Source organism: Phaenicophaeus curvirostris, unplaced genomic scaffold (genome assembly GCF_032191515.1).
Source record: "Phaenicophaeus curvirostris isolate KB17595 unplaced genomic scaffold, BPBGC_Pcur_1.0 scaffold_291, whole genome shotgun sequence".
NCBI classification, from domain to species: domain Eukaryota; kingdom Metazoa; phylum Chordata; class Aves; order Cuculiformes; family Cuculidae; genus Phaenicophaeus; species Phaenicophaeus curvirostris.
The window spans coordinates 121,520-144,197 of NW_027206903.1; the positions used below are offsets into that span (position 1 = coordinate 121,520).

The 22,678-nt window shown below is 60.6% G+C and overlaps 3 protein-coding genes across 3 annotated transcripts in view; all 3 read right to left on the reverse strand.

Moving 5' to 3' along the window:
- PPP2R1A (protein phosphatase 2 scaffold subunit Aalpha) overlaps window positions 1-6,814 on the reverse strand; it is a 29,987-nt gene extending 23,173 nt beyond the window's left edge. The window contains exons 1-3 of the mRNA XM_069882695.1: window positions 6,693-6,814; window positions 4,773-4,863; window positions 3,094-3,194 (exon numbers count right to left, since the gene is read on the reverse strand). Of these exons, the coding sequence (XP_069738796.1) occupies window positions 3,094-3,194; window positions 4,773-4,863; window positions 6,693-6,770 (270 nt within the window). The 5' untranslated portion in view covers window positions 6,771-6,814. The remainder of the gene's footprint in view (window positions 1-3,093; window positions 3,195-4,772; window positions 4,864-6,692) is intronic.
- Window positions 190-3,055, reverse strand: LOC138734873 (methyl-accepting chemotaxis protein 2-like). Its single transcript, XM_069882694.1, has 3 exons — window positions 3,028-3,055; window positions 240-2,994; window positions 190-196 (listed from the first exon to the last, which is right to left on the reverse strand). The coding sequence occupies exons 1-3, from the start codon at window positions 3,053-3,055 to the stop codon at window positions 190-192; spliced, it is 2,790 nt and encodes a 929-aa protein (XP_069738795.1).
- Window positions 6,815-9,842: 3,028 nt separating the features above from the next.
- Window positions 9,843-22,635, reverse strand: ETFB (electron transfer flavoprotein subunit beta). The gene is made up of 6 exons (XM_069882696.1): window positions 22,577-22,635; window positions 21,212-21,370; window positions 19,189-19,341; window positions 16,619-16,681; window positions 14,863-15,021; window positions 9,843-13,243 (listed from the first exon to the last, which is right to left on the reverse strand). The coding sequence occupies exons 1-6, from the start codon at window positions 22,631-22,633 to the stop codon at window positions 13,070-13,072; spliced, it is 765 nt and encodes a 254-aa protein (XP_069738797.1). The 5' UTR covers window positions 22,634-22,635; the 3' UTR covers window positions 9,843-13,069.
- Between the last annotated feature and the right edge of the window lie 43 nt (window positions 22,636-22,678).

Genomic DNA, 22,678 nt, shown 5'->3' on the forward strand with positions numbered 1-22,678 from the left:
GGTCACCACGGGGCTGGAGAAGGTCCACGAGCTCCTCGAGAAGCTCCGCGACCTCCTCGAGAAGCTCCGCGACCTCCTCGAGAACCTCCGCGACCTCCTCGAGAACCTCCGCGACCTCCTCGAGAACCTCCGCGACCTCCTCAAGAACCTCCGCGACCTCCTCAAGAACCTCCACGACCTCGAGAACCTCTATGAGCTCCTCAAGAATCTCCACGAGCTCCTCGAGAAGGTCCACGAGCTCCTCGAGAACGTCCGCGACCTCCTCGAGAACCTCCACGACCTCGAGAACCTCCGCGACCTCCTCGAGAGGCTCCGCGACCTCCTCGAGAACCTCTGCGACCTCCTCGAGAGGCTCCGCGACCTCCTCGAGAGGCTCCGTGACCTCCTCGAGAGGCTCCGCGACCTCAAGAACCTCCGCGACCTCCTCGAGAGGCTCCGCGACCTCCTCGAGAACCTCCGCGACCTCCTCGAGAGGCTCCGCGACCTCCTCGAGAGGCTCCGCGACCTCCTCGAGAACCTCCGCGACCTCCTCGAGAACCTCCGCGACCTCCTCGAGAGGCTCCGCGACCTCCTCGAGAACCTCCGCGACCTCCTCGAGAACCTCCGCGACCTCCTCGAGAACCTCCGCGACCTCCTCAAGAACCTCCGCGACCTCCTCAAGAACCTCCACGACCTCGAGAACCTCTATGAGCTCCTCAAGAATCTCCACGAGCTCCTCGAGAAGGTCCACGAGCTCCTCGAGAACGTCCGCGACCTCCTCGAGAACCTCCACGACCTCGAGAACCTCCGCGACCTCCTCGAGAGGCTCCGCGACCTCCTCGAGAACCTCCACGACCTCGAGAACCTCCGCAACCTCCTCGAGAACCTCCGCGACCTCCTCGAGAGGCTCCGCGACCTCCTCGAGAGACTCCGCGACCTCCTCGAGAGGCTCCACGACCTCCTCGAGAGGCTCCACGACCTCCTCGAGAGGCTCCACGACCTCCTCGAGAACCTCCGCGACCTCCTCGAGAGGCTCCGCGACCTCCTCGAGAACCTCCGCGACCTCCTCGAGAGACTCCGCGACCTCCTCGAGAGACTCCGCGACCTCCTCGAGAGGCTCCGCGACCTCCTCGAGAACCTCCACGACCTCGAGAACCTCCGCGACCTCCTCGAGAGGCTCCGCGACCTCCTCGAGAGACTCCGCGACCTCCTCGAGAGGCTCCACGACCTCCTCGAGAGGCTCCACGACCTCCTCGAGAGGCTCCACGACCTCCTCGAGAACCTCCGCGACCTCCTCGAGAGGCTCCGCGACCTCCTCGAGAACCTCCGCGACCTCCTCGAGAGACTCCGCGACCTCCTCGAGAGACTCCGCGACCTCCTCGAGAGGCTCCGCGACCTCCTCGAGAACCTCCACGACCTCGAGAACCTCCGCGACCTCCTCGAGAGGCTCCGCGACCTCGAGAACCTCCACGACCTCCTCGAGAACCTCCGCGACCTCCTCGAGAACCTCCGCGACCTCCTCGAGAACCTCCGCGACCTCCTCGAGAGGCTCCGCGACCTCCTCGAGAGGCTCCGCGACCTCCTCGAGAACCTCCGTGACCTCCTCGAGAACCTCCACGACCTCCTCGAGGACCTCCGCGACCTCCTCGAGAACCTCCGCGACCTCAAGAACCTCCACGAGCTCCTTGAAAACCTCCGCGACCTCCTCGAGAACCTCCGCGACCTCCTCGAGAACCTCCGCGACCTCCTCGAGAGGCTCCGTGACCTCCTCGAGAGGCTCCGCGACCTCCTCGAGAGGCTCCGCGACCTCCTCGGGAACCTCCGCGACCTCCTCGGGAACCTCCGCGACCTCCTCGGGAACCTCCGCGACCTCGAGAGGCTCCGCGACCTCCTCGAGAACCTCTGCGACCTCCTCGAGAACCTCCGCGACCTCCTCGAGAGGCTCCGCGACCTCCTCAAGAACCTCCGCGACCTCCTCAAGAACCTCCGCGACCTCGAGAACCTCTACGAGCTCCTCAAGAATCTCCACGAGCTCCTCGAGAAGGTCCACGAGCTCCTCGAGAAGGTCCCCGAGCTCCTCGAGAACGTCCGCGACCTCCTCGAGAACCTCCACGACCTCGAGAACCTCCGCGACCTCCTCGAGAGGCTCCGCGACCTCGAGAACCTCCACGACCTCCTCGAGAACCTCCGCGACCTCCTCGAGAACCTCCATGACCTCCTCGAGAGGCTCCGCGACCTCCTCGAGAGGCTCCGCGACCTCCTCGAGAACCTCCGTGACCTCCTCGAGAACCTCCACGACCTCCTCGAGGACCTCCGCGACCTCCTCGAGAACCTCCGCGACCTCAAGAACCTCCACGAGCTCCTTGAAAACCTCCGCGACCTCCTCGAGAACCTCCGCGACCTCCTCGAGAACCTCCGCGACCTCCTCGAGAGGCTCCGTGACCTCCTCGAGAGGCTCCGCGACCTCCTCGGGAACCTCCGCGACCTCCTCGGGAACCTCCGCGACCTCCTCGGGAACCTCCGCGACCTCCTCGAGAGGCTCCGCGACCTCGAGAGGCTCCGCGACCTCCTCGAGAACCTCTGCGACCTCCTCGAGAACCTCCGCGACCTCCTCGAGAGGCTCCACGACCTCCTCGAGAACCTCCGCGACCTCCTCGAGAACCTCCGCGACCTCCTCGAGAACCTCCGCGACCTCCTCGAGAGGCTCCGCGACCTCCTCGAGAGGCTCCGCGACCTCCTCGAGAGGCTCCGCGACCTCCTCGAGAGGCTCCGCGACCTCCTCGAGACCCTCCGCGACCTCCTCGAGACCCTCCGCGACCTCCTCGAGACCCTCCGCGACCTCCTCGAGAACCTCCGCGACCTCCTCGAGAACCTCCGCGACCTCCTCAAGAGGCTCCACGACCTCAAGAACCTCCACAAGCTCCTCGAGAACCTCCGCGACCTCCTCGAGAACCTCCGCGACCTCCTCGAGAACCTCCGCGACCTCCTCGAGAGGCTCCGCGACCTCCTCGAGAGCTCAAGGTTCTCCTGAAGAACCTCAACATCCACCTGGAGAAGCTCCGTGTCCTCCAGCCATGGACCCAGGCGACCCAGGTGACCGGTGGGACCTCTTACCAGGAGACAGTGGACGAACTCGGGGCCTCCAACCAGGGCAGTGAAGGTCCCGAGCTGCTCGGCCAAGGCCAGCAGGACCTCGTCCTCATCGTAGATGGTGTCTGGGACAACACAGGGGACAACGGGGTCACCTTCCGAGGTGACAATCGCATCCGGACCCCGTCCCACCACAAGAAGATCCATCCAACCTCCTCCAAACCCCATCCAACCTTCTCCAGACCCCGTCCCACCACCAGAAGACCCTCCCCACCATCTCCAAACCCCGTCCCACCACCCCAAAACTCCATGCAACCTCCTCCAAACCCCATCCAACCTCCTCCAGACCCCGTCCCACCACCAGAAAACCCTCCCCACCATCTCCAAACCCCATCCCACCACCCCAAAACCCCATCCAACCTCCTCCAAACCCCATCCCACCTCCTCCAGACCCCATCCCACCGCCAGAAAACCTTCTCCACCATCTCCAGACCCCATCCAACCTCCTCCAGGCCCCATCCCACCACCAGATGACCCTCCCCACCATCTCCAAACCCCATCCAACCTCCTCCAAACCCCATCCCACCTTCTCCAAACTCCATCCAACCTCCTCCAAACCCCATCCCACCTTCTCCAACCTCCATCCAACCTTCTCCAAACCCCATCCCACCTCCTCCAAACCCCATCCCACCTCCTCCAGACCCCGTCCCACCTCCTCCAGACCCCGTCCCACCACCAGAAGACCCTCTCCACCATCTCCAGACCCTGTCCCACCACCAGAAGACCCTCTCCACCATCTCCAAACACCGTCCCACCTCCCCAAAACTCCATCCAACCTTCTCCAAACTCCATCCAACCTCCTCCAGGCCCCGTCCCACCACCAGAAGACCCTCCCCACCATCTCCAAACTCCATCCAACCTCCTCCAAACCCCATCCAACCTCCTCCAGACCCCATCCAACCTTCTCCAGACCCCGTCCAACCTTCTCCAGACCCCGTCCCACCACCAGAAAACCTTCTCCACCATCTCCAGACCCTGTCCCACCACCCCAAAACCCCCTCCCACCTCCTCCAAACCCCATCTCACCACCCCAAAACTCCATCCAACCTCCTCCAAGCTCCATCCCACCTTCTCCAAGCTCCATCCCACCTTCTCCAAGCTCCATCCCACCTTCTCCAAGCTCCATCCCACCTTCTCCAGACCCCGTCCCACCACCAGAAGACCATCTCCACCATCTCCAAACCCCATCCCACCACCCCAAACCCCATCCCACCTCCTCCAGACCCTGTCCCACCACCAGAAAACCTTCTCCACCATCTCCAGACCCCATCCAACCTCCTCCAGCCCCCATCCCACCACCAGAAGACCCTCTCCACCATCTCCAAACCCCGTCCCACCACCCCAAAACCCCATCCAACCTCCAAACCCCATCCAACCTCCAAACCCCATCCAACCATCTCCAAACCCCATCCAACCTCCTCCAAACCCCATCCAACCATCTCCAAACCCCATCCCACCTCCTCCAAACCCCATCCAACCTTCTCCAACCTCCATCCAACCTTCTCCAATCTCCATCCAACCTTCTCCAATCTCCATCCAACCTCCTCCAACCTCCATCCCACCTTCTCCAAGCTCCATCCCACCTTCTCCAGCCCCCGTCCCACCACCAGAAGCCCCTCCCCCCCACCCCCCGTGGTCCTCACCGGTGAGGAAGGGCAGGAGCTCGCTGCGGGTCCTCTCCACGCCCAGCGCCAGCGCGATGGTCGACAGCTTCTTGATGCTGTTGAGACGCAGCTGCCCCCCCCCCCCCAAACTGGGTCAAACTGGGATGAACTGGGACCCCCTTGGGGACAAACTGGGTCAAACTGGGATGAACTGGGACCCCCCGGGGGACAAACTGGGTCAAACTGGGATGAACTGGGACCCCCAGGGGACAAACTGGGTCAAACTGGGATGAACTGGGACCCCCAGGGGACAAACTGGGTCAAACTGGGATGAACTGGGACCCCCAGGGGGACAAACTGGGTCAAACTGGGATGAACTGGGACCCCCCAGGAGACAAACTGGGTCAAACTGGGATGAACTGGGACTCCCCGGGGGACAAACTGGGTCAAACTGGGATGAACTGGGACCCCCAAGGGACAAACTGGGTCATACTGGGATGAACTGGGATCTCCCTCTAACCCCCCCCCGCCCCGCTCTGCTCAGGCGGTGGGCGGGGCTATCGCTCCATTGGCCACGCCCCCTTCACTCTGATTGGTCGCTGCGTTGAAGTGGGCGTGGCCTCTAGCACCATAGAGCCCCGTGAGTGGGCGTGGCCTGATCCTCTGACCACGCCCCCTTCGCTCTGATTGGCCCCCGCGAGCCGGTGGGCGGGGCCCCGCCCCCATAGGCGCCGCAGGAGGGGGCGGGGCCTCCGAGCCGCTAGGGGGCGCGCGAGCCGCCCAGGAGCCACGTGACCCAGTGAATGGGAAGCACGCGGCTCGTCCCCCAGGAGGGTCCCAGTTCATCCCAGTGCGTCCCAGTACAACCCAGTTCGACCCAGTTTGACCCTGGGGATGGGTCAGAGGGCTCCCAGTTTGATCCAGCACGTCCCAGTGTGACCCAGTTTGCCCCCATGGGCGTCCCAGTTCACCCCAGTTCATCCCAGTTCGCTCCAGTTCAGCCCAGTATGACACTGTAAGTTCCAGTTTATCCCAGTTCATCCCAGTTCATCCCAGTTCATCCCAGTTTGCCCCTGGGAACGGGTCAAAGGGCTCCCAGTTCGCCCCAGTTTGTCCCTATGGCCTCCCAGTTCACCCCAGTTCATCCCAGTTCACTCTAGTTCATCCCAGCATGACACGGCAGGTCCCAGTTCATCCCAGTTCAACCCAGTTTGACCCTGGGCATGGGTCAGAGGGCTCCCAGTTTGCCCCAGTTTGTCCCCATGGGCATCCCAGTTCACCCCAGTTCATCCCAGTTTCTCCCAGTACAACCCAGTTCTACCCAGTTTGACCCTGGGGATGGGTCACAGGGCTCCCAGTTTGCCCCAGTTTGTCCCCACGGGCATCCCAGTTCATCCCAGTATAACGCAGCAAGTTCCAGCTCATCCCAGTTCATCCCAGTATGACCCAGTCTGACCCTGGGGATGGGTCACAGGGCTCCCAGTATGCCCCAGTTTGTCCCCAGGGGCATCCCAGTTCACCCCAGTTCATCCCAGTATGACACGGCAGGTTCCAGTTTAACCCAGTTCATCCCAGTTCATCCCAGTCTGACCCTGGGGATGGGTCACAGGGCTCCCAGTATGCCCCAGTTTGTCCCTAGGGGCATCCCAGTTCATCCCAGTCCATCCCAGTCCATCCCAGTTAGCCGCAGCCCCCACCCCACAATGAGCGTGGGGGGAGAGGAGGGGGCGTGGCCTGCGGGGAGGGGGCGTGGCCTGCGGTGAGAAGGGGCGTGGCCTATGCGGAAGCCGCGGCCCAATCAGAGCGCGCGTCTCATCCCCCCCCCCCCCTTCCCCCCCCGCCATTAGCCGCCATTGTGAGGGGGGTGGGGAGCCCCACGGGCCTCACGGAGCCGCGATGGAGGCCGAACCCACGGAGAGGGGAAGGGAGGGGGGGGCTGGAGGCCGCTCCCGCCGTTACCTGCACGTCCTCGTTGCGGAGCTCGTCGATGAGGACGGCGATGGGGTACAGCGAATCGTCCCCGTCCGCCGCCGCCATCTTTGCCGCCGCCTCCTTCTCCTCCTCCTCCTCCGCCGCCTCCCGCGCTCTGAGGGCCGCGCGCGGGGCCGCCCGCCCCTTCCCGCAGGGGCTTCCGCGCGCGCCCATTGGTCGCGGCCCGCCTAGCAACCGCCCCCCCCAATCCCACTCCTCGCGCGCTGATTGGTCCGCGCGTTCCTGCAGGCCACGCCCCCCTCCCGCCGCTCCCCCCCCTCCCCGCTCCCTGTGTTCTGATTGGTCGGCGCCCGCCTAGCAACCGCCCCCCCATCCCACTCCTCGCGCTCTGATTGGTCCGCGCCGCAGGCCACGCCCCCTGGCGCGCGCTAAGCGGGGGGCGGGGGGCGGCGTTGCCGGGCAACGGGGAGCGGGGAGGGGGACTGCGGGTAACTGGGAGGGACTGGGATGGACTGGGATGGACTGGGAGGGACTGGGAGGGACTGGGATGGACTGGGAGGGGACTGGGAGGGACTGGGATGCCCCTGGGGACAAACTGGGGCAAACTGGGAGCCCTCTGACCCATTCCCAGGGGCAAACTGGGATGAACTGGGACAAACTGGGATGAACTGGGACAAACTGGGACCCAATGGCGCTAACTGGGCCCCTCCCAGTCCCAAACTGGGCCATACTGGGAGCCCCTTGACCCACTCCCAGTCCAAACTGGGCCATACTGGGAGCCCCTTGACCCACTCCCAGTCCAAACTGGGCCATACTGGGAGCCCCTTTTCCAATTCCCAGTCCAAACTGGGCCATACTGGGCCCCACAGCCCCAAACTGGGTCATACTGGGAGCCCCTTGACCCATTCCCAGTCCAAACTGGGCCATACTGGGAGCCCTTTGACCCACTCCCAGTCCCAAACTGGGCCATACTGGTCCCCACAGCCCCAAACTGGGCCATACTGGGAGCCCCTTTTCCAATTCCCAGTCCAAACTGGGCCATACTGGTCCCCACAGCCCCAAACTGGGAGCCCCTTGACCCACTCCCAGTCCAAACTGGGTCATACTGGGAGCCCCTTGACCCACTCCCAGCCCCAAACTGGGCCATACTGGGAGCCCCTTGACCCACTCCCAGTCCAAACTGGGCCATACTGGGAGCCCCTTTTCCCATTCCCAGTCCCAAACTGGGCCATACTGGTCCCCACAGCCCCAAACTGGGCCATACTGGGAGCCCCTTGACCCACTCCCAGTCCAAACTGGGCCATACTGGGAGCCCCTTGACCCACTCCCAGTCCCAAACTGGGCCATACTGGGAGCCCCTTGACCCACTCCCAGTCCCAAACTGGGCCATACTGGTCCCCACAGCCCCAAACTGGGCCATACTGGGAGCCCCTTTTCCAATTCCCAGTCCAAACTGGGCCATACTGGTCCCCACAGCCCCTAACTGGGCCATACTGGGAGCCCCTTGACCCACTCCCAGTCCAAACTGGGCCATACTGGTCCTCACAGCCCCAAACTGGGTCATACTGGGAGCCCTTTGACCCACTCCCAGTCCCAAACTGGGCCATACTGGTCCCCACAGCCCCAAACTGGGTCATACTGGGAGCCCTTAGACCCACTCCCAGTCCAAACTGGGCCATACTGGGCCCCACAGCCCCAAACTGGGAGCCCCTTGACCCACTCCCAGTCCCAAACTGGGCCATACTGGGCCCCACAGCCCCAAACTAGGTCATACTGGGAGCCCCTTGACCCACTCCCAGTCCCAAACTGGGCCATACTGGGAGCCCCTTGACCCATTCCCAGTCCAAACTGGGCCATACTGGTCCCCACAGCCCCAAACTGGGCCATACTGGGAGCCCCTTGACCCATTCCCAGTCCCAAACTGGGCCATACTGGGACCCACTGGAACCAAACTGGTCCCCCCAGCCCCAAACTGGGCCCCTCCCAGTCCCAAACTGGTCCAAACTGGTCCCCCCAAACCAGTGAGGCTGAGAGCATCAGAGCCTTTATTGGGGGGGGGGGGGGGGTGTGTCCCAAACTGGGATGAACTGGAAGGCACTGGGATGAACTGGAAGGCACTGGGGGGGGGGGGGGGGCGGAGCCTTGGGGACCCCAAATCCAGGCACTGGGGGGGGGGGAACTGGGTCAAACTGGGTGATACTGGAACCAGCTGGGTCAAACTGGGTTATACTGGGACTAACTGGGTTATACTGGGACTAACTGGGACCCCCCAAATCCATTGGTGGGATAGGGGGGGACCCCAATCCAGGCACCTAGGGTCTACTGGGACCCACTAAACTGTGTCAGACTGGGTTCTACTGGGACAAACTGGGATGAACTGGGACAAACTGGTTTATACTGGGACAAACTGGGACCCCCCCCAAACCCCTCCGACCCCCCCAAATCCACAGGGATGGGGGGGGGTCCCCAAATCCAGGCACTTGGCTGGGAAAGGGGGGGGATGGGAGCAATAAACTGGGATAAACTGGGTTATACTGGGACCAACTGGGGCCCCCCAAAGCCCTGGGACCCCCCCCCCAAATCCATAGGGACCCCCCTAAATCCATAGGGACCCCCCCAAATCCATAGGGACCCCCCTAAATACATAGGGACCCCCCAAATCCATAGGGATGGGATATTATGGGATATTGGGGAGGTCCCATTTCAAGCGCCTGGATCCCCTATAGGGGCACATTGTGGCCTATGGGGGGGCTGTGGGGGTCTATATGGGGCTATAGGGGGGTAAATATCGGGGTGCCCCCCCTCAAGGGGATCCCCCAAATCCATAGGGACCCCCCAAAATCCCTAGGGATGGGATATTATGGGATATTGGGGGGGTCCCATTCCAAGCACCTAGATCCCCTATAGGGGCACATTGGGGTCTATAGGAAGATGCAGGGGGGGCTATGGGGGATTATGGGGGTCTATATGGGGCTATAGGGGGGTGGATATTGGGGGGACCCCCCCCGAATCCATAGGGACCCCCCAAAATCCATAGGGACCCCCCAAATCCCTCAGGATGGGCTATTATGGGATATTGGGGGGGTCCCATTCCAAGCACCTAGATCCCCTATAGGGGCACATTGGGGTCTATAGGAAGATCGGGGGGGGAGCTATGGGGGATTATGGGGGTCTATATGGGGCTATAGGGGGGTGGATATTGAGGGGACCCCCCCCGAATCCATAGGGACCCCCCAAATCCCTCAGGATGGGCTATTATGGGATATTGGGGGGGTCCCATTCCAAGCGCCTGGATCCCCTATAGGGGCACATTGGGGCCATGGGAGGTTATAGGGGGGCTATAGGGGCCTATAGAGGGTTGGTTATCGGGGTGACCCCCCCCAAGGGGACCCCCCAAATCCATAGGGACCCCCCCAAATCCCTCAGGATAGGCTATTATGGGATATTGGGGGGGTCCCATTCCAAGCGCCTGGATCCCCTATGAGGGCACATTGGGGCTATAGGAGTTATAGGGCTCTATAGGGGGTTGGATATCGGGGTGCCCCCCTCAAGGGGACCCCCCAAAAATCCATAGGGACCCCTTAAATCCATAGGGACCCCCTCAAAATCCCTAGGACCCCCCCAAATCCCTCAGGATGGGCTATTATGGGATATTGGGGGGTTCCCATTCCAAGCGCCTGGATCCTCTATAGGGGCACATTGTGGCCTATAGGGGGGGCTATGGGGGTCTATATGGGGCTATAGGGGGGTTGATATTGGGGTGCCTCCCAAGGGATCCCCCCAAATCCATAGGGACCCCCCCAAATTCCCTAGGACCCCCCCAAATCCCTCGGAATGGGCTATTATGGGATATTGGGGGGGTCCCATTCCAAGCGCCTGGATCCCCTATGAGGGCACATTGGGGCTATAGGGGTTATAGGGCTCTATAGGGGGTTGGATATCGGGGTACCCCCCTCAAGGGGACCCCCCAAAAATCCATAGGGACCCCTTAAATCCATAGGGACCCCCTCAAAATCCCTAGGACCCCCCCAAATCCCTCAGGATGGGCTATTATGGGATATTGGGGGGTTCCCATTCCAAGCGCCTGGATCCCCTATAGGGGCACATTGTGGCCTATAGAGGGGGCTATGGGGGTCTATATGGGGCTATAGGGGGGTTGATATTGGGGTGCCCCCCAAGGGATCCCCCCAAATCCATAGGGACCCCCCCAAATTCCCTAGGACCCCCCCAAATCCCTCGGAATGGGCTATTATGGGATATTGGGGGGGTCCCATTCCAAGCGCCTGGATCCCCTAGGAGGGCACATTGGGGCTATAGGGGTTATAGGGCACTATAGGGGGTTGGATATCGGGGTGCCCCCCTCAAGGGGACCCCCCAAAAATCCATAGGGACCCGTCAAATCCATAGGGACCCCCTCAAAATCCCTAGGACCCCCCCAAATCCCTAGGGATGGGCTATTATGGGATATTGGGGGGGTCCCATTCCAAGCACCTGGATCCCCTATAGGGGCACATTGTGGCCTATAGGGGGGGCTATGGGGGTCTATATGGGGCTATAGGGGGGTTGATATTGGGGTGACCCCAAGGGGATCCCCCCAAATCCATAGGGACCCCCCCAAATTCCCTAGGACCCCCCCAAATCCCTCAGGATGGGCTATTATGGGATATTGGGGGGGTCCCATTCCAAGCACCTGGATCCCCTAGGAGGGCACATTGGGGCTATAGGGGTTATAGGGCACTATAGGGGGTTGGATATCGGGGTACCCCCTCCAAGGCGACCCCCAAAAATCCATAGGGACCCCTCAAATCCATAGGGACCCCCTCAAAATCCCTAGGACCCCCCCAAATCCCTAGGGATGGGCTATTATGGGATATTGGGGGGGTCCCATTCCAAGCGCCTGGATCCCCTATAGGGGCACATTGTGGTCTATAGAGGGGGCTATGGGGGTCTATAGGGGGCTATAGGGGGGTAAATATCGGGGTGCCCCCCCTCAAGGGGATCCCCCAAATCCATAGGGACCCCCCAAAATCCCTTGGGATGGGCTATTATGGGATATTGGGGGGGTCCCATTCCAAGCGCCTGGATCCCCTAGGAGGGCACATTGGGGCTATAGGGCTTATAGGGCGCTATAGGGGGTTGGATATCAGGGTACCCCCCCCAAGGGGACCCCCCAAAAATCCATAGGGACCCCTTAAATCCATAGGGACCCCCTCAAAATCCCTAGGATCCCCCAAATCCCTCAGGATGGGCTATTATGGGATATTGGGGGGGTCCCATTCCAAGCGCCTGGATCCCCTATAGGGGCACATTGTGGCCTATGGGGGGGGCTATGGGGGTCTATATGGGGCTATAGGGGGGTTGATATTGGGGTGCCCCCCAAGGGGATCCCCCCAAATCCATAGGGACCCCCCCAAATTCCCTAGGACCCCCCCAAATCCCTCGGGATGGGCTATTATGGGATATTGGGGGGGTCCCATTCCAAGCGCCTGGATCCCCTGGGAGGGCACATTGGGGCTATAGGGGCTTTGGCGGTCTATAGGGGGTTGGATATCGGGGTGCCCCCCCCAAGGGGACCCCCCAAAAATCCATAGGGACCCCCTCAAAATCCCTAGGACCCCCCCAAATCCCTCGGGATGGGCTATTATGGGATATCGGGGGGGTCCCATTCCAAGTGCCTGGATCCCCTATGAGGGCACATTGGGGCTATAGGGGTTATAGGGCGATATAGGGGGTTGGATATCGGGGTGCCCCCCTCAAGGGGACCCCCCAAAAATCCATAGGGACCCGTCAAATCCATAGGGACCCCCTCAAAATCCCTACAACCCCCCGAAATCCCTCAGGATGGGCTATTATGGGATATTGGGGGGGTCCCATTCCAAGCACCTGGATCCCCTATAGGGGCACATTGTGGCCTATAGGGGGGGCTGTGGGGGTCTATATGGGGCTATAGGGGGGTTGATATTGAGGTGCCCCCCAAGGGATCCCCCCAAATCCATAGGGACCCCCCCAAAGTCCCTAGGACACCCCCAAATCCCTCGGGATGGGCTATTACGGGATATTGGGGGGGTCCCATTCCAAGCGCCTGGATCCCCTAGGAGGGCACATTGGGGCTATAGGGGTTATAGGGCTCTATAGGGGCTTGGATATCGGGGTGCCCCCCACCAAGGGGACCCCCCAAAAATCCATAGGGACCCCTCAAATCCATAGGGACCCCCTCAAAATCCCTACGACCCCCCGAAATCCCTCAGGATGGGCTATTATGGGATATTGGGGGGGTCCCATTCCAAGCGCCTGGATCCCCTATGAGGGCACATTGGGGCTATAGGGGTTATAGGGCTCTATAGGGGGTTGGATATCGGGGTGCCCCCCCCAAGGGGACCCCTCAAAAATCCATAGGGTCCCCCCTAAATCCTCCCGCAGTCCCGGAGCCGCTGAACCAGCGTGGCTGCGTCTTCCACCTTCTCTCCTGCCGTCCGAGCCGGAGGCTCCTCCAGGCGAAGGATCCGCAGCCGGGGGGGCCCCGCGGGGACCCCGAGATCCGCTGCCGGAATCACCTCCAGGGGCTTCTTCTTGGCTTTCTTTTGGGGGGGGAGGTCGCAGGTTTTGGGGTGCAGGGGATTTTGGGGGGTCCCCCCCCCACCAACCCACCATCCCGGGTTGGGGTCTCTCCGTGATGGTGGGAAGTGTGGGATGAGGGGTTGGGGGGGGCAGTGGGTTTTGGGGGGAGTTGAGGGGGTTTGGGGGGCTCTGAGGGGTTTGGGGGGGCTCTGAGGGGTTTGGGGGTTCCCAGGTTTTGGGGTGCACGGGGGTGGGGGGGGTCAGTGGATTTTTGGGGGGCCCGGGGGGGGTTTTGGGGCTCCCCATGATGTTGAGCACTGGGGTTATTGAACTTCAGGGGTTGGGGGGGCAGTGGGTTTTGAGGGGAATTGAGGGGGTTTGGGGGGCCCTGAGGGGTTTGGGGGGACTCTGAGGGGTTTGGGGGGGTCTCAGGTTTTGGGGTGCAGGGGGGTGGGGGGCGGCAGTGGATTTTGGGGTCCCCAGAAAGGGGTTTGGGGGCTCCCCATGATGTTGGGTAGTGTGAGTGATTGAGCCACAGGGGTTGGGGGGGGGCAGTGGGTTTTGAGGGGAATTGAGGGGGTTTGGGGGGCTCTGAGGGGTTTGGGGGGGTCTCAGGTTTTGGGGTGCACGGGGGTGGGGGGGGTCAGTGGATTTTTGGGGGGCCCAGGGGGAGGTTTTGGGGCTCCCCATGATGTTGAGCACTGGGGTTATTGAACTTCAGGGGTTGGGGGGGCAGTGGGTTTTGAGGGGAACTGAGGGGGTTTGGGGGGCTCTGAGGGGTTTGGGGGGACTCTGAGGGGTTTGGGGGGGTCTCAGGTTTTGGGGTGCAGGGGGGTGGGGGGCGGCAGTGGATTTTGGGGTCCCCAGAAAGGGGTTTGGGGGCTCCCCATGATGTTGGGTAGTGTGAGTGATTGAGCCACAGGGGTTGGGGGGGGGCAGTGGGTTTTGAGGGGAATTGAGGGGGTTTGGGGGGCTCTGAGGGGTTTGGGGGGGTCTCAGGTTTTGGGGTGCACGGGGGTGGGGGGGGTCAGTGGATTTTTGGGGGGCCCAGGGGGAGGTTTTGGGGCTCCCCATGATGTTGAGCACTGGGGTTATTGAACTTCAGGGGTTGGGGGGGCAGTGGGTTTTGAGGGGAACTGAGGGGGTTTGGGGGGCTCTGAGGGGTTTGGGGGGACTCTGAGGGGTTTGGGGGGGTCTCAGGTTTTGGGGTGCAGGGGGGTGGGGGGCGGCAGTGGATTTTGGGGTCCCCAGAAAGGGGTTTGGGGGCTCCCCATGATGTTGGGTAGTGTGAGTGATTGAGCCACAGGGGTTGGGGGGGGGCAGTGGGTTTTGAGGGGAATTGAGGGGGTTTGGGGGGCTCTGAGGGGTTTGGGGGGGCTCTGAGGGGTTTGGCGGAGCAGAGCAGGTTTGGGGGGGTCTCAGGTTTTGGGGTGCACAGGGAGTGAGGGGGGTAAGTGGATTTTGGGGTCCCCAGAGAGGGGTTTTGGTGCTCCCCATGATGTTGGGTAGTGTGAGTGATTGAGACACAGGGGTTGGGGGCGGGCAGTGGGTTTTGAGGGGAATTTTGGGGGTTCGGGGTGGGTTTGGGGGGGTTGTGGAGTTTTGGGGTGCCCGGGGGGGGGGGGGTCGGGGGGCTCACCATGATGTTGGGGAGCGTGGCGTAGCGCGGTTCGTTGAGGCGCAGGTCGGCCGTCAGCACCGCCGGCGCCCGCAGCCGCAGCCGCTCCAGCCCCCCGTCCACCTCCCGCTCCACCGTCAGCGCGTCCCCCGCCGCCTCCACCCGCGACGCGAACGTGCCCTGGGGGGGGGGGGGGGGACAGGAAGCGCTGGGGTCACCCCAGTAGCCACTGGGAGCCGCCCAGTAGCATTTAGGGTCATCCCAGTATCATTTAGGGCCATCCCAGTATCATTTAGGGACATCCCAGTATCATTCAAGATCATTCCAATACGATTTAGGATCATCCCAGTATGATTTAAGGCATCCCAGTATCATTTAAGGTCACACCGGTACCATTTAGAGTCATCCCAGTATGACTTAGAATCACCCCAATATGCTTTAAGACATTCCAGTATGATTTAGGATCATCCCAGTATCATTTAGGGTCATCCCAGTATCATTTAGGATCATCCCAGTATGCTTTAAGGCATCCCAGTATGATTTAGGGTCATTCCAGTATGATTTAAGGCATCCCAGTATGATTTAGAATCATCCCAGTATGATTTAGGATCATCCCAGTATCATTTAGGATCATCCCAGTATGATTTAAGGCATCCCAGTATGATTTAGAATCATCCCAGTATGATTTAGGATCATCCCAGTATCATTTAGGATCATCCCAGTATGATTTAGGATCACCCCAGTATGCTTTAAGACATCCCAGTATGATTTAAGGCATCCCAGTATCATTTAGGGTCATCCCAGTATCATTTAGGGTCATCCCAGTATGATTTAGGATCATCCCAGTATCATTTAGGGTCATCCCAGTATCATTTAGGGTCATCCCAGTATGGTTTAAGGCATCCCAGTATCATTTAGGGTCATCCCAGTATCATTTGGGGTCATCCCAGTATGGTTTAAGGCATCGCAGTATGATTTAGGGTCATCCCAGTATGATTTAGGATCATCCCAGTATCATTTAAGACCATCCCAGTACGGTTTAAGGCGTCCCAGTAGCATTTAGGATCATCCCAGTATCATTTAGGATCATCCCAGTATGATTTAAGGCATCCCAGTATGATTTAAATTCATCCCAGTATAAATTAAAATCATTCCAGTATAGGTTTAAGTCATCCCAGTATGAATTTGGGGCAGCCCAGTATGAATTTGGGACATTCCAGTACGAATCCAGGTCATCCCAGTATGAACTGGGGGCCTCCCAGTATGAATTTGAGCCGTTCCAGTCCGACTTGGGATCACACCAGTATGAATTCGCACCTCCCAGTATGAACTGGGCATCTCCCAGTATGAATTTGAGGCACCCCAGTATGGATTTGGGCCTCCCAGTAGGAACGCGGGGCACTCCAGTACAAAATCGGATCATCCCAGTATGAACTGGGGCCTCCCAGTAAGCACTGGGGTCATCCCAGTATGAACTGGAGCCTCCCAGTAAGCACTGGGGTCATCCCAGTATGAACTGGAGCCTCCCAGTATGAATGAAGCCCAATGGGGGGGGGATATATCCCATCATCCCTTGCGGCGCCCATTGATCCCTATGGGGGATCTATCCCATCATCCCTTGCGGCACCCATTGAGCCCTATGGGGGGATATATCCCATCATCCCTTGCGGCGCCCATTGAGCCCTATGGGGATCTATCCCATCATCCCTTGCGGCGCCCATTATTCCCTATGGGGGGACCTATCCCATCATCCCTTGCGGCGCGCCATGCTTTTTACCTGAGGCCAATCCAAGATGGCGGCCAGGAGCTGTCCTGTCTGGTTGCAGTCGTCGTCGATGGCCTGGGGGGGGTATAGGGGCTATAGGGGGATCTATAGGGGCTATAGGGGCATCTATAGGGGCTACAGGGGGTTCTACGAGGGCTATGGGGGACAGGGACCCCCCCCAGGGCCCTGTGGGGGCAGTATGGGATCCATGGTGGGGGAGGAATCTGTATGGGATTCAGGGGGGATCTATAGGGGATCTATGGAGGATCCCTGGGGGAATCGATGGAGGATCCATAGGGGAATTTATAGGGACTCTATGGAGGATCCATGGGGGAATTGATGGAGGATCCATGGGGGGATCTATAGGGGGATCTATAGAGGATCCATAAGGACTCTATGGAGGATCCACAGGGAGATCTATGGGGGATCCATAGGGACTCTGTGGGGGGTCTATAGGGGATCCATAGGGGGATCTATAGGGGATCGGGATCTATAGGGGATCAATGGAGGATCCCTGGGGGAATCGATGGAGGATCCATTGGGGATCTATAGGGGATCCATAGGGGATCCCTGGGGGGATCTATGGAGGATCCATAGGGGAATCTATAGGGACTCTACAGAGGATCCACAGGGAGATCTATAGGGGATCCATAGGGACTCTACAGAGGATCCACAGGGAGATCTATAGGGGATCCATAGGGACTCTGTGGGGGGTCTATAGGGGATCAATTGGGGGATCTATAGGGGATCCATGAGGGGATCTATAGGGACTCTGTGGAGAATCTGGGGGGGGGTCTATAGGGGATCCATTGGGAGATCCATGGGGGATCCATAGGGGGATTTATAGGCACTCTATGGAAGATCTCTAGGGGAGCCAGGGGAGGATCCACAGGGGCTCTGTGGGGGGGATCTATAGGAGAACCACAGGGACCCTATGGGGCGCTATAGGGGATCCGTAGGGCATGCATAGGGAGAGCTATGGGGGGATTTATGGGGCATCTATAGGGACTCCACTCCATAGAGGCTCCCTAGGGTCACTACAGGGTTCCATAGGAGCTCCCTAGGGCACTATAGGAGCTCCCTAGGGCACTATAGGGTTCCATAGGAGCTCCCTAGGGCACTATAGGGGCTCCCTAGGGCACTATAGGGTTCCATGGGGGCTCCATAGGGCACTATAGGGTTCCATAGGAGCTCCACAGGGCACTATGGGGGCTCCCTAGGGCACTATAGGGTTCCATAGGAGCTCCCTAGGGCACTGTAGGGGCTCCCTAGGGCACTACAGGGTTCCATGGGTGCTCCCTAGGGCACTATAGGGGCTCCCTAGGGCACTATAGGGTTCCACAGGTGCTCCCTAGGGTACTATAGGGTTCCATGGGGGCTCCCTAGGCCACTATAGGGGCTCCCTAGGCCACTATAGGGCTCCATAGGGTACTGTAGGTGCTCCCTAGGACACTATAGGTTTCCATAGGAGCTCCCTAGGGCACTATAGGTGCTCCTTAGGGCACTATAGGGTTCCATGGGGGCTCCCTAGGGCACTATAGGGGCTCCCTAGGGCACTATAGGGTTCCATAGGAGCTCTCTAGGGCACTATAGGTGCTCCTTAGGGCACTATAGCGTCCCATGGGGTCTCCATAGGGCAGTATCGGGGCTCCCTAGGGCACTATAGGTGCTCCTTAGGGCACTATAACGTTCCATGGGGTCTCCATAGGGCAGTATCGGGGCTCCCTAGGGCACTATAGGGTTCCATAGGAGCTCCATAGAGCACTGTAGGGGCTCCCTAGGGCACTATAGGGTTCCATAGAAGCTCCATAGAGCACTATAGGGGCTCCATAGGGCACTACAGGGTTCCATGGGTGCTCCCTAGGGTCACTACAGGGTTCCATAGGAGCTCCCTAGGGCACTATAGGAGCTCCCTAGGGTACTATAGGGTTCCATAGGAGCTCCATAGGGCACTATAGGGGCTCCCTAGGGCACTATAGGTGCTCCCTAGGAGCTCCATAGGGCACTATAGGGGCTCCCTAGGGCACTACAGGGTTCCATAGGGGCTCCCTAGGGCACTATAGGGGCTCCCTAGGGCACTATAGGGTTCCACAGGAGCTCCATAGGGCACTGTAGGGGCTCCCTAGGGCACTATAGGGTTCCACGGGTGCTCCCTAGGGCACTATAAGGTTCCATGGGGGCTCCCTAGGCCACTATAGGGGCTCCCTAGGGCACTATAGGGTTCCATAGGAGCTCCATAGGGCACTATAGGGGCTCCCTAGGGCACTACAGGGTTCCATAGGGGCTCCCTAGGGCACTATAGGGGCTCCCTAGGGTACTATAGGGTTCCATAGGAGATGCATAGGGCACTATAGGGTTCCATAGCAGCTCCATAGGGCACTGTAGGGGCTCCCTCGGGCACTATAGGGTTCCATAGGAGCTCCACAGGGCACTATGGGGGCTCCCTTGGGCACTATGGGGGCTCCCTTGGGCACTATGGGGTTCCACGGGTGTTCCCTAGGGCACTATAGGGGCTCCCTAGGGCACTATAGGGGCTCCCTAGGATTCTCTAGGGGCTCTATAGGGGCTCTATAGGGTCTGACCTGCTTGCCCAGCAGCACGAGCTGGGGCTCCAGGCGCCGCACCAGCCCGGCCAGCGCCAGCGCCACCTCCCGGGGCCCCAGAACCGACCCCTCGGGGGTCTCGGCCAGCACCGCTCGGTCAGCCCCCACAGCCAGAGCCGTGCGCAGCGTCTCCTGGAGAAGAGGGGGGGTCACCAGAGGGGACCCCGAAACCTGGGACCCCCCCAAACCCCCATAGGGGACCCCCCAAACCACCCCAGAATCCAGGACCCCCCAACCCTATAGGGATCTCAGGACCAGGGACCCCCCCATAGGGACCTAAGGACTCCCCCATGGGCACCCCAAAACCTGGGACCCCCCCAAACCCCTCTGTAGGGGACCCCGAAACCTGGGACCCCCCCAAACCCCCATAGAGGACTCCCTAAAGCGACCCCAGAACCCAGGACCCCCCAACCCTATAGGGATCTCAGGACCAGGGACCCCCCCATAGGGACCTAAGGAACCCCCCATGGGCACCCCAAAACCTGGGACCCCCCCTAAACCCCTCTATAGGGGACCCCAAATCCTGGGACCCCCCCAAAGCCCCATAGGGGACCCCCCAAACCACCCCAAAGCGACCCCAGAATCCAGGACCCCCCAACCCTATAGGGATCTCAGGACCAGGGACCCCCCATATAGGGACTTAATGACCCCCCTATGGGGACCTCAAAACCTGGGACCCCCCCAAACCCCTCTATAGGGGACCCCGAAACCTGGGACCCCCCCAACCCCTCTATAGGGGACCCCAAAACCTGGGACCCCCCCAAACCCCCATAGGGGACCCCCCAAACCACCCCAAAGCAACCCCAGAATCCAGGACCCCCCAACCCTATAGGGATCTCGGGACCAGGGACCCCCCCATAGCGACCTAAGGAACCCCCCATGGGCACCCCAAAACCTGGGACCCCCCTAAACCCCCACAGGGGACCCCCCAAACCACCCCACAGCGACCCCAGAATCCAGGACCCCCCAACCCTATAGAGATCTCAGGACCAGGGACCCCCCATATAGGGACCTAAGGACCCCCCCCGGGGACCCCAAAACCTGGGATCCCCCTAAACCCCTCTATAGGGGACCCCAAACCTGGGACGCCCCCAAACCCCCATAGGGGAACGCCCAAAGTGACCTCAGAATCCAGGACCCCCCAACCCTATAGGGATCTCAGGACCACAGGCCCCCCATATAGGGACTTAAGGACCCCCCAATGGGGACCCCAAAACCTGGGACCCCCCCTAAACCCCTCTATAGGGGACCCCAAAACCTGGGACCCCCCAAACCCTCATAGGGGACCCCAAAACCCCCCCAAACTACCCCATGGGGACCCCAAAACCTAGGACCCCCCCCCAATAACCCCCCCTAAGGGGACCCCAAGGACACCCCAACCCCCCCCAGAGGGGATCCAGGGCTTTGGGGGGGTCCAGGAGTTTTGGGGGGCTCCTAGGATTTGGGGGGACCCCAAGGATTTGGGGGGGGACCCCAAATAGTGGATTTAGGCAGCTGGGAATGGGATTTGAGGGCAGGAGCCCAGGGGTTTGAGGGAGATCTCAGGGCTTTGGGGGGGTTCTAGGGTTTTGGGGGGACCCCAGGAGGTTTTGGGGGGGCTCCTAGGGTTTTGGGGGGACCCCGAGGATTTGGGGGACCCCAAGGATTTGAGGGGGGACCCCAAATAGTGGATTTAGGTAGCTGGGAATGGGATTTTGGGGAAGGAACCCAGAGCTTTGCGGGGTTTCCAGGAGTTTTGGGGGGCTCCTAGGGTTTTGGGGGGACCCCAGGAGGTTTTGGGGGGCTCCTAGGATTTGAGGGGATCCCAAGGATTTGGGGGGGACCCAGAGGTTTGAGGGGAGACCCCAAATCGTGGATTTAGGCAGCTGGGAATGGGATTTTAGGGCAGGAACCCAGGGGTTTGAGGGGGGTCTCAGTGCTTTGGGGGGCTCCTAGGGTTTTGGGGGGACCCCAGGAGGTTTTGGGGGGCTCCTAGGGTTTGGGGGACCCCCCCAAATGAGACCTGGGAGGCTTTGGTGCCCACGCTGACGGCGATGACCTCGGCGGCCGCCCCGCGTTCCCGCAGCCGCACGGCTTCTTCCAGGGCGATTTCGCAAAAGGGGTTCAGGGAGTGTTTCACCCCCTGGGTCTGCACCGAGCCCCCGTCCGCGGCCACCCGCACCTGGGGGGGGAAAAAAGGGGGTTCGGGGGGGGAAAAGGGGGGTTGGGGGGGGAAATAGGGGGTTTGGGGGGGGAAAAAGGGGGTTGGGGGGGAGAAAAGGGGGTTGGAGGGGGAAAAAAGGGGGTTTGGGGGGGGAAAGGGGGGTTGGAGGGGGAAATAGGGGGGTTGGAGGGGAAATAGGGGGGTTTGGGGGGGAAAAAGGGGGTTTGGGGGGGGAAATAGGGGGTTGGAGGGGGAAATAGGGGGTTTGGGGGGGGAAATAGGGGGGTTTGGGGGGGGAAATAGGGGGGTTTGGGGGGGGAAATAGGGGGTTGGGATCAACCCTATAGAGAGGACATGAGGGTTTTGGGGGGTAAAAAGGGGGTTTGGGGGGTAAAAAGGGGATTTGGGGGCCCAAAAGGGGGTTGGGGACTAACCCCATAGAGAGAACATGGGGGTTTTGGGGGGTAAAAAGGAGGGTTGAGGGTAAAAAGGGGGTTTGGGGGGGAAAAAAGGGGGTTGGGGGGGGAAAAAGGGGGTTTAGGGGTAAAAAAGGGGGTTTAGGGGTAAAAAAGGGGGTTGGGGAGCTAAAAAAGGGGGTTTGGTGGTTAAAAAGGGAGTTTGGGGAAGAAAAAAGGGCGTTCAGTGGGCATAAAGGGGGGTTTGGGGGGACAAAAGGGGGTTTGGGGGTGGAAAAAAAGGGGTTTGGCGGTGGAAAAAAGGGGTTTGGGGGCAAAAAAAGGGGTTTGGGGGCAAAAAAGGGGGTTGGGGGCAAAAAAGGGGGATTGTGGGGGAAAAAAGGGGGTTTGGGGGGGAAAAAGGGGGGTTGGGGGGAACTCAAGGATTTGGGACCAACCCCACAGAGAGGACGTGGGGGTTTTGGGGGGGAAAAAGGGGGTTTGGGGGGGACAAAAGGGGGTTTGGGGGGGAAAAAAGGGGGGTGGGGGGAAAAAAAGGGGTTCGGGAGGGGAAAAAGGGGGTTGGAGGGTAAAAAGGGGGTTTTTTTGGGAAAAAAGGGGGTTCGGGAGGGGAAAAAGGGGGTTTGGGGTGGAAAAAAGGGGGTTCGGGAGGGGAAAAAGGGGGTTTAAGGGGGAAACAGGGGGGGGTTGGACGGTAAAAAGGGGGTTTGGGGATAAAAGGGGTTTGGGGGGGTAAAAGGGGTTTTGGCGGGAAGGGGGATTTTGGCGGGAAGGGGGGTTTTGGCGGGAAGGGGCTGTGGGGTCGCACCCTGACGGCGTAGTCGATGACCCGCTTCACCCCCACCAGCACCCGCAGCGCCGCCATGGCCCCCGCCGCCAATCCCCGCCCCCCAGGCCACGCCCCCCTGCC